The sequence below is a fragment of the Thermobia domestica genome, chromosome 11 (assembly GCF_964235325.1).
Source record: "Thermobia domestica chromosome 11, izTheDome1.hap1.1, whole genome shotgun sequence".
Classification (NCBI taxonomy): Eukaryota; Metazoa; Arthropoda; class Insecta; order Zygentoma; family Lepismatidae; genus Thermobia; species Thermobia domestica.
The window spans coordinates 80,041,694-80,053,818 of record NC_137464.1 but is presented as its reverse complement, the minus strand read 5'-3'; the positions used below and the strand labels follow the sequence as shown (position 1 = coordinate 80,053,818).

General features: G+C 34.9%; 1 protein-coding gene across 2 annotated transcripts in view; it reads left to right on the top strand.

Moving 5' to 3' along the window:
- Hrd3 (HMG-coA reductase degradation 3) overlaps positions 1-12,125 on the top strand; it is a 74,504-nt gene that overhangs the window by 36,629 nt on the left and 25,750 nt on the right. For both annotated transcript variants that reach the window (XM_081730675.1, XM_081730673.1), the window contains exons 7-8: positions 3,563-3,791; positions 9,350-9,498. In XM_081730675.1, coding sequence (XP_081586801.1) covers positions 3,563-3,791; positions 9,350-9,498 — 378 coding nt within the window. The remainder of the gene's footprint in view (positions 1-3,562; positions 3,792-9,349; positions 9,499-12,125) is intronic.

Sequence of the window (12,125 nt, the reverse complement as noted above, 5' to 3'; positions counted from 1 at the left end):
AATTGTGAGATTCTATATTACGTTCGACGCGTTTAGCGGCCTCGGTGACTGTGAAGGAGCCTACCTAGTTATAAAGAAATTTCTAGCACGCGTTTCTTTCATTTTAGAGCGAAAATTAATTTTCCAAAAGTACTCGAGGTGCAAATGTTTCCAGTTCAGAATAGAGATAATTTTCCAGCACATTTTTTAGCCGCTTTTGTTGGAGTGGACGGATTTTATTCTTGTAATCTGTCCCCACTTCCCTTTCATCTTTGAGGGCGCGGTGGCTCAGTGGTAGAGCGTTCACCTCCGGTGCTTGGGGTTCCTGGGTTGATCCCAGCTCGCGCCGTGTGGACTTTGTGGTGAGTGAACACCGTGCTCGTGGGTTTTCTCGGGGTTCTCCCGTTTCCTCCCACTTTCTTCATTTCACTCATTTCTCATTATCACCGTCTCCTTTAGCCTAACCGGCATAACCGTTTGACGTTAAACTTAAAGATTTCATTTCATTTTTCCCCTTTCATCTTTTTTACTGCTTCGTTTTAAAATTTTATTCCAAATTTCCTGATCATCTTGGATTGAGTGTGCTGGAATTTTGTCAAAATGAACCAGTTTGTGCTTTCTCTGAATCCAGACGACGCAGATACCATCTCCAAAGCACACCGCTTTTTCAGCCAGAGTAAATTCGTGATTACAAACAAGCAGAAGTACTTCATATCTATGGTTACAAGTATGTGACCTCTGCCATTAAAAACTTAAAACAACGACGTAAAAAAAAAAAAAAAAAAGTAAAGAAAAGAAAAACATTGTGCTATCAATTTCTGTGAGATAGTAGTGTGTCACAGGCAACACTTTGCTGTGTGTGAGACATGTTTGAGAGTTTACCAAAGAAATGCTTGAGGCTAGTCTTCAAAGAATCCGAATGTTGTCGGATTTGAAACACCTACAGAGTTTTCATTCGGGATGAACACGAAGCTAGCTCCATTTATCTCTATAGATGTGGAAAGGAGCTTTAGCACTTACAAAGACATTTTATCTCCAAATAGGAACTGTTTATATTTAACGTCTGTAGAGATGCTTATATATATAGAGAGAGAGGTAGAAGGAACATACGCATTTTATATTGTTTTCAATTACAGTTGAGGGGGAATAGGACCCTTTTCTCCCCTTGTTTTAATAGCACTTTTCTCCTATGGAACCTTCTCCTAAAAATCCTAACGCTGATTTTAAATCAATGGCGAGCAATAAAACAGAACTTAAAAAGTAGACAAAAAGTTACTCGTAGGACAAAACGATCAGTGTAAATGGAGGCCACAGTGTGTAGAAGATTCTTCTTTGAGAACTCTCAGCTAGTTGTGTTCTCTAGTACAGTGAAACCTCTCTAAAGCGGACAGCCGTGGGGAATCAAAAATTGTCCGCTATAGAGAGGTGTCCGCCTTACAGAGGTTTCAATATTTTTTTTACGTAAATTAATAAACAAGGTAATATGCAATTAGGAAAAATATTTTTGCATGAATCACGTATTCATGAATATTACCAAAATGTTACTGTATCTGCATTATCTTGCGTCATCCAATTCCATATGTTCGAGGCACAACATGCGAAAAAGATGTTATAGTTCTCTGCACTTTACATTTATCGCTACTTACTACGTTTTCGGTGTGTTGCTTTAATTTGTAAGTTAATTGCAGTACAATAATGACTTTTTTTTAAAGACAATATGCGTACCCGTGGTCAAAAATACCAAACTTGTCTTCTGCTTGGTTAGAGATTCCAGCGGGACAGTAGAATGATGTGTCATTCCAAACAGTGGCAACTGTCAATCACTTTTGTTTCTGAAACAGGTTGGGTGGGAGTGGAATGCAAGCAAAGGATATAAGGGTGTTGTGAAATAGAGACCCTTCCTCAGAGTTGCTGGACAGACAGTTTAGGAGTCAAAATGTTTTCACACCCTCATGTTCTTCCTTGGTGACATAGTATGAATTACTAAAAGTATATTTTTACTGTACTTTTCAACTTGTTTTTAGAGAAAGTGTCCGTAATAGGAGGTAAATAATACCTATAAAAGACAAGAAAGACTGTCCGTGTCCGTACTAGAGAGTGTCCGCTTTAGAGAGGTTTGCCAATATGTTTTTTCCTATTACGGTGTTTGGGGATTACAAAATATGTCCGTTATGGGAGGTGACCGCTTTATAGAGGTGTCCGTTAGTAGAGGTTTCACTGTACATGCGTCATCACCATTCGAGGAGTTTTTAAACTATCAAAAATAAAGTTCTAGGAAAATTAAAAACGAAACACCATCTGTTTTCTTGCATGGAATGAAGTTTCTCAGAAGGCCATAGAGCATTTCTTTTGAAAATCATCATTGACCAATCATGTTTTGAGAAATACTTTAGCATACCTTCCGTAAAACAATGTCTTATGCAGCCATTACTTATCTGAGATGAGTGGAAGATACTCACAATTGAACAAATTCGAAGTTTTTTTGTTCTTGTGAGAGGTTGAAGAATAATGTAGAGTCTTCAAATGAAGAAGCAGCATATGAGGTTTCTATGTGCCTCCAGAAAGAAAAGTACCCAGAATTGATAATTTTTGGGCAAACATAGCAATTAATAAACAATATTATATAAATTACAGAATCACCTCACAGTTATTAAAAGAGTCCAGGTATGTAAGTATGTGTAGCAAGGTTGTATATTAGCGCTTCCACTTTTTGAGCGAAAATTCCTACTTTTAATCGTTAAAAGACGTTTGAATGTGGACAGATGTTTAAATGAGAGGACAATATTTACAACGGATGTTAAAGTCAGAGTTGCAGTGCAGTCTTTCTTGAAAAGCGTATCCTGAGATGAATTTTGGAAGATCATGCTTACCAAATAAAAAGAAAGGATGCATACCTGTGTCATCAGTGCAGGCTGTTACTTCGAGGGAGAGGAAGAGAAGGACTAGAAGAAGAAGAAATGTATTGATACTGACAACGATACCAAATATTTGTAAATTTACTCGTAAAATAAATATGTATAGTTAAATTTCTGTAGCCCAGAGAACCGTTTATCTACTATAACCTAAATTACCTCGCAGCCCTCTCTTTCGTTAGCTAATGAGTTGAACTACACGCTTGTATCGTTATCGGGTCACTCCATGGCGTTGTTGGAGAATACGAGCGCCACTGACAGTTGTTTTGGAACAGCTTATTTATGTCTATAACAATCGTAACTGCAGTACAAGCTTTAACTTGTATCAATATCCAGAACACCAGTATTAGGTAAGACATTTTATATATGAACAAGCGCTATGAAGTCAGACACACTAAAGTTCTTTAAGACCGTGCGTAACCAACTTAGGTTCGATTGTAATATTATTATTGTCCGAAAGCTGTATTAAAATATGAAGGGTAATATTCGGTACTGAAAACAGTCGGGGAGAAATCAGAATGAAACATCTAGTTGGAAGCGAGAATCGAATCTGTTAATTCTCTTACAGTAGCCTTGCTGTGTGTGTTGAACATCTTGTGTGTTTTGTTTATTTCTGTGTACACTTGCTGAGTAAAAGTTTGAAGCCATGTATATATTATTTCCTTTTGCAGATCTATTTGGAAGGTAGTGATATAGTAAAACAGGATAATGAAACCGCATACAAGTATTTTAAAAAGGCAGCAGATCTAGGAAACCCTGTTGGCCAGAGTGGACTTGGATTAATGTATTTGTATGGAAAAGGCGTGGAGAAAGATTATAGTAAAGCTCTTAAGTACTTCTCCCAGGCGGCTGATCAAGGTTGGGTAGATGGACAGCTTCAGCTCGGAAATATGTATTTCAGTGAGTAGTGAATAATATACTACGTGGTTTTTGTTACCATTAATTCTGTTAGTGAAAATCTTTTAAATTAACGAATATACAATAGTCTGGTGTTTTGGAATTCTTTTTCACTTTCTAGTTTTTTTTTTTTTTTTTTTTTTTTTAAATTTTATTTATTCCATACTTTACTATTACAATGATAAGAGTAAATATTTAAGAAATTTAATTATAATTCAAATGAAATTTTTTGTTATCTCTAGCCATCATATTTGTTCCAAAATAAACATCGGACAGCTTGACAACAATATCTTTCGGGTCTTTAACGATTTTGAGCAACAAAGTATAATCTGCAAATGTTGCTATCACTCCCAAAGTTACCGGTATTAGCCATGACTTTCAAGAATTTATATTTATCCAAACTGGATTCAAAACATTCCTCATGAACATAGTCAAAGTGGTTGTCAGCCTCCTAGGATGTCTCTACTTCCGTCTTATTGTGGGTTATAAAAGAAAAATCTCGTCCAGTTCTTTACCAGGAGGTAATGTACCTAAGATCGATGACACATTCCCGCGCTAGATGGCGATGCTGATACGTTGAAAAAGGAATGCAGTAGCTCGGGGATCACCAGTTTTGATTGCTATTCGATGACCAACTTCATTAATAAAATTAGATCCTTCGTGACCTCAAGACCCACTGGTTTCTATTGCTACTGTTACAAACCAATATTGGTCCAATAGGTTTGAGTATTGTTTCGTTGGCCTTTTTTCGTTTTTAACATTTATGTGTCGTTTTGTAAGAATATACAATACCGCTCAAAAGTTTTCGAACATCCTGGATTTTTGTGAGCATCTACAATGAACATATTTTGACACGAGAACTTTGCCACTGTGTGTAGAATATACTCCTGCCTCAAGCATAAAACTTGGCGACAGTTAAATCCAGATTAGAGAAGTACTACAGATCATATGTCCCGCAATCATATTTCCTAAAATTGGAACCAAAAAAGACAATTCTATATAGATATTGCATATTAAACAAAACTAGAAAATGAGGCAAGATATTAGTTTTTTTTTTTTTTTTTGAAAGATATAGACATTCAGGGTCAATGCAGTGACAGAAATTTGAAAGAAAATGCAGTTCAAATTTTGTAGTTCTTTATAGCTTGTTCATATGCTAACGTCCAAAAAGGCAAAAATATCGTATTCTGAAAAAGTGTTTCTGGTGATGGTTTTGTTATATTCCACGGTTGCTCGATGAAACAGCAGAAACGAACACTACGTCTACGCTCCCCACCAAGTGACAATTGAGCAGGAAACCCCATATATTGGCTATCGGAAACCTTTCTCGAAGTATGTTTTTTTAACGTTCGCATATCAACAAGCTATGAAGAACTACAAAATTTGGACAACTGCTTTTTCTTTCAAATTTGTACCACTGCGTTGACCCCGCATATCTATCGTTCAAATAAAACTAATATCTTGCCTCACCTTCTACATTGTTGTTTACAATATGCGATATCTACATCAAATTGTCTTTTTTGGTTCCAATTTTAAGAAATATGATTGGCATGTCATCTGTAGTACTTCTCTAATCTAGATTCAACTGTCGTCAGATTTTATGCTTGAGGTCGTATTTTCTACATACAGCGGCAAAGTTCTCATCTTCACTGTAAATGCTCACAAAAATCCAGGATGTTCGAAAACTTTTGAGCGGTAGTGTATGTGTAGAAGTGTCTATTCTGACTAAGCTATTAATGAAACAAAAGTACATACTAATATTGAATGAAAAATAATAATAATAATAATAATTTAAAGGTCACGCGAATTATTTTGCGTGTAAATAAAATTTTCATTCAAAGCATTGGCAGATAAATCAATCTCATTTGCTAAGGTTTTCGTTAGTTTAGGTTTGAGGAACACGTAACAATCGAAGAAAAATCACTGTTTCAGTAGTAAAAAATCCGCCTAATGAGAGACTCAGGTTTGATTTTCCATCTGTCCAGCGGGAGCGCGGTGGCTCAGTGGTAGAGCGTTCACCTCCGGTGCTTGGGGTCCCTGGTTCGATCCCAGCTCGCGCCGTGTGGACTTTGTGGTGGACAAACACCGTGCTCGTGGGTTTTCTCGGGGTTCTCCCGTTTCCTCCCACTTTCATCATTCCACCATTTCACTCATTTCTCATTATCACCGTCTCCTTTAGCCTAACCGGCATAACCGTGGGACGTTAAACTTAAAGATTTCATTTTTTTTCCATCTGTCCAGCAAACCTTTTTTTTTTTTTTTTGCGCTTTTTACAGTGCTGATTTTTTTAACACTTTTGAAGTGAATGTCAAGTCTCATTTCTTCATTTTTTACTTTCTCTTTGTAATTAGGCGCGAGAAACACGCCTTTGACTGCATTCTTGTGTGTTGCTGAAGGAGAACGGTTGGTAATTGAGCCCAGTCTTGAGTTAATCACGAAGTAACTGCTCAGGCAGTTACTCAGTTTAGTTTCATTAAATGTACCTGTTTAATTGTTAACATATATATTTCATAATTTCTTGTTTAAGATTTCTTCTTTTAGACTTGATTGACATAGGGTGGTCCCATGCCGAAACGGACTAACTACATTTTTGATGAAATTGAGATATGACAGTTTGTGAACTGAGAGTTTTATCATGCCAGAATGAATCAAGCTTGTAGGTTCTTTAGTTCGCCAAAGGATGGAGTAAGTTGTTGTGATGAGTGAATTCTATGGCGAGTGATGTACATTTTAGTTCTCAACACAAATATCACTCTATTTGAATTTTATCAAAAATGTAATTAGTCCGTTTTGGCATGGGACCACCCGTATCTTGTTTTGAAATTAATTTTATATGAAAGATGGCGATTATTCATTTGTGTAGTGAGCAACTGCTTCTAGATAAATACAGGAAATAGACAAGTGTTGTAATGATGAGTGATGCTGTTCATTACTAAACTTAACGTAGCTTTCAATTTTAAAACTGAAATGCCATTTGCATATCGCGTGAGCTTATAGCTATATAATGAGCAGTAGTAGTTTCTAAGTGTATAGAATTGATAAGCGTCCCGTCTACAAACTTAGAAGTAACGACTAAGGTAGTGAGAAAATATCGCCCAATTGAAAACTATTTGGCAAGCCCTAGCCGTTAACGACCTGGAAAGTCAGGGTGTATATAGTATCAGAAGTGATTAGTTATAACCAAAACTGGAATTAATGACAAAATGTCATATTGTAATTCTCATATTGTCAGAAAAAAAAATGCAATTACACAATTTAGAAGCAATTTGTTGCTGTTTTTCAATTTCTCTTCCATTATTCTTTATCCACGCATGAATAACACCATGCGTACCGAAAATTTAATTCGCTCATTTGCTAAGCGATCGCAGTGTCTGATAATAACTGCAGACTATTGCCGTTGGAATGTAGCAAGTGGAGGGGGATGCTAGTGCAGCTTCAGTTCTTGGAATCATAAGTGACAAAGATAAACGATGATGGTTACTTAAAGTAAATAACCAGGTGTGGGCGATGCAAGTTGCTGGCATGCGTGATATAGCTGCTTTTGGTGTGCATTTCGGTGTTTCCGAATGCCGAAAGTAGGCCCTTCTAGAAAGAGAAGATGGAAAAATATTGAGTGAGTTTGAGTTTAGTGTGTTTCAACAGACGGTTCTGTACTGTTTTGCAAATTATGTGAAACTAGTTTCCACTGAGAAGCGTTATTTTGTCACAGTGGATATAAGCACTGCAAAACACAAATCTGCAAGAACACACAAATCAAATGGCGTAAATATTCAGAATCTTTGAACATTCACGAATCTCGCTTCGCGTGCAAACAGTTTTGCGAAAGATCTGTGTGAAACTCTCATTAAAGTGGATGTTAGAAAATGTTTTCTTTAGAAAGTTTCTCGAGAAACACACAAAACAAGAAGTTCGAGATGAATTGTCTTTGAGGAAGACTTACGTTGATTGCTAGTACAATAAAACTATTGACGATACCCGGCTTTCAATTGATGAAACATGCAGTATTCTAGACGATTCCATTGCTAATCTTGTAGTTGGAACTTTGGAAGGGGGAGAAGGCACGCGAACTTATTTGCTTGCATAGAAGTTCTGGAAAAAGTAAATGATAAGGCAATTGCATAGCTTTTTACAAAATCACTCACTATTCTGTGCCTAGAATACGTAAAATACAATAGTTTTTTTTTTTTTTTTTTTTTTTGTGTGTGTGTGTGTGTGTCATGAATGGCACTGCGTTTCACGTGTCTGGCACACGCACTACATAGAATTATAGATGAAGTACGTTCTCATTTTCCCGCGTTGATCTCGTGTCAAATGTAGAAAAAGGTACTTCTGAAAACTCCCTCGTGAACCAGTACCTTTGGTGAATTAGCTCCTGAACTTCCGTTCCCACGACAACCCGTTCTAACGAAATTGTGTATATGGATTAGAGCTGTTCTCTCTTATGCTAAGAACTTCAAATCCTTCAAAATAATCATTGACACTTTTGATGAGAATGATGCGTCTTCAATTAAAGTTGCTCAAAGTTTGCTTAAGAATAATTCCTTTTAAAAAATCTAGCTCTTATTGCAATACGTTTCTCAAAGTTGCCAGATGCTTTTATCAATTTTTTTTTTTTTTTTTTTTTTTTTTTTTTTTTTTTTTTTTTACCCAGTTTTTCGAAAACCTTGATTGCTGCTGTCAGTGATCTGAGTATTGTACATTGTTCTCAACACCACGCACATTCGACGAAAATGTGAGCGTGTTGTAAGTGCTAATCTAGATTTGGAAAAGTTGAAGAACATTCCTAGTGTTGTAGAAAGAAATGATGATGTAACTGTTGACAATGAAATGAATCTTTCCGAAATTTCTTGTTTCTAGTATGCTCCAATGATACCTGTAGATGTCACTTCAATGATATCTGTGATAATCATTTTCACATTTAAAGCTAATTCTTTCTGACAGGTGACAATCTTTCGTTTGAAAATCTTAAGAAGTTGTTGATGAATTCAGAGAACAAAAGTATGAAATAACTTTCCAAATGAAAATAAACCGCTAGTGTAGTGTAAAAGAACTTGTGCTTTGAAGGTTTTCTAAACTACGGAAGGTTTATATAAGGTGTGATAATGTTTTTGCATTTATCATTTTGTTTCATTGTTACTACTGAAAAGTGATGAATGAATTGTTAGTTGTCGCCCTTTACGATTTACGTAATTTATAAGTTACCAGAAATTTTAAATTGTAAGTATTTAACTGCAAAATGAAATATGTTATTTCTTAGAATCCATATTCTTTATTCGATTAGTAAATCAATTATAGGCTGTTATTTTGAAAATATTTTAGTATCTTTTTTTTTTTCTCAAAAGTCCTTGTTTGTTGCTTGTTTTGTTTTGCCAGCCAGTATTTTGATTTCTGGATTTAGATTTTTATTTCGCAATTTTGCCAGTCAGTTTGAGATTTTTATTTTGCCATTAATTCCGGGCTCTAGTTACAATCAAAGTGTTCTAATTTGCTTAGTGTGGTATGTTGATTGTATTTCATTATATTTGAGTTTATTGGATCACAGCATTTATCATTTATTGTAGGTGGTTTGGGTGTGAGAAGAGATTACAAGATGGCAAACAAGTATTTCAGTCTAGCCTCTCAATCTGGACATGTTCTAGCATTCTATAATCTGGCGCAGATGCATGCTACAGGAACTGGAATGATGCGATCTTGTCCCACAGCCGTTGAGGTAATACATTATTATTATTATTATTATTATTATTATTATTATTATTATTATTATTATTATTATTATTATTATTATTATTATTATTATTATTATTATTATTATGGAATAATAATCGGCCACTTAAAAGTTTTTATATAGTCTTATTGTACAGTGGACTCTTTTTAATTCGAAGTCCAAGGGTACACGAAAAAACTTCGAATTATCCAAAATTCGAATTATCCAACAACATTTTTCACATATATAACAACAAACAAACCAAAGTACTGTGCATCAAAAACATATTCATATGGTGTAAACTTTATCTTTAAAGCAGCTTATTTGCGTGATCGAATACCGCAAACTAACAAACGACATTGACTCCACATAATTCGAACTACGTGTACAATGGAAAATATATTTAGTACAACACTACAACATACATTGAATAGCCCAAACAATTAAACACCAGTAACAATTTGAATATTCTGTTCTCACTTTTAAGAAGTCGTAAACCTCATTTGCTTAAATTTGATTGTTTTTGTACGGTCAATAAATCTTGAATTTCATGTATTGCGTGGAATACGATATAACATTTGGTTGACTTTATCAATAATTCGTCTTAAATTTTCAGCCAATTCTGAAACAAGATGAGATTGGCACACGTTCTCTATCTTTACTTCTTCCCCACTCACCTTCATCTTTATCATTACATAGATTTTCTATTTATCTTTTGTATTACTCTTCCCTATGGCTGCATCTGGATAACTGAAAACACGTTAAAACTGTATTTCTCTGTTTACATCTGTCCAACATTAAAAATTTCCAATTGTATTTAGTTCGAATTATCCAAAACATAGGTTCAAAAGTTCGATTTATCCACAATTTTTTACTATTGTTTCCAATACAGTTTTCAAGGGGAATGGACTTCTGTTCGAATTATCCAATATTTCGAATTATCCAAGTTCGAATTAACGAGACTCCACTGTATTTGTAAGTAATGATAAGTAGTGCATATAGAGGTCAGTACAAGTTTCTGATAACTCAATTTTTATAAGATCTTTTTTTTGTACGAGGAAAATGTTTAATAAAACGTAAGTTTTAGACAAGAATACACTGGAAATTACGTTGTGCACTGTATACCTTTGAAGTGTATTCGACTAAATAGGACCATACTATATATCAGGAAAGGACGACCATACCAACATGTCGAACAACTAGCTTAAGTTACTCCAGTATATTTGAACCCAAAGTGTAGTACTCTCCACAAAATTTGGATGCTTTATTTCAAGAGTAATACGGTTCGCTTAAAGAAAATAATCTATTACGTACTTCAATCACTCTTTATAAAACAAGGTTATATGAACTAGTACTGACGAAAGTTATAATCATAACAATTACAATAACAGATTTAATGTAGATGATAGTGAATGGTAAACGTTGAGCCGAGCGATAATTTTCATATTAAAAAAAAAAAGAAAAAGAAAAGAAAAATGCTACGGCGCCCTGTTGCCAATTGGATATTGTAATGGAAAAAGTACTTTCCAAATCTTAAAAATGTGGTAATAATACACTGAATTACAAATATTTGCTGGTAAAGCTATAGCATAAATACGAGATGAATTAACAGTAACTTATCTTTGTATCTTGTGAGAGATAGATCATTGTTAATTCATCGGATTTCAAACTTGAACTCAGTACTAAAGATAGATTATAGAACACCCATTAACTTGCAAACGTCGTATAGAGTATTGTTTACTTTTTTCTTTCCCCAAGAGATCCCAATTTCATTTCAGGAATGTGTAGCAATGTCTAAGTGTTAACTTTACTTTTTATTATCGCTATTAATCGCTGTAGATGATAAATTTATAATAGATTAGTTTTGACATGATTCAGAAAATGTAAGAGTGCAATTTATCCAGTGATTGATTCTATTTTTCCCGCTTACCATGCTGGCATGGTAATTATTATGTTGCTCAGTCTGTCCCCAGACCAGTTAACACATTTTCACTCTTGAAGTCGATTTTTAGTCGTATTAGTTGCCCTATATTTCTCGTGCATTTTTAATCTCTAATTTCTTTGGTGACCGGTAATGAGTAAATTACACCGTAAACAGTAGTCGTTGTATTACGCGTACCGCCTTTCCTATTAGAATAATAAATAATTTAACTGGTGAAGCGTTGTGTTCATCCATTGCTGTATTTCGTTCCCTTTTTGACTTGCTGGAAGCATCTTCTGGTAGGTATATTCAGAATGTATCCCAAGTGTCACTTTTCTACATCCTTCAAGTTGCTTCTGTATTTACAGAAAATAAAACTTCCACTTTTCCCTTTGAACAGCGTTTAAAGAAAGTGGTTTGCCAGAACATGTTTCCAGCTAAGTAAAAAGGAAATATAATATAGGAGTGGATTATAATAAAGACAGCGCTTCGACAGGTAAATTATTGTATTATTCTGACACCGTTATTTTTTGAGGGAGTATTTAGTGGTGTATAAATATTGTGATCTGTGAGTATGTGGTGGTCGATACAGCGAAGTCAATAAGTTAAAATCTGAAAACGTGATAGCAAACCATTGGACTAAGGATGCAATTATCAAAGTATCAATTTTTATTGGATAAGAAATTGGCAATATTTCATAGATAACTTACTT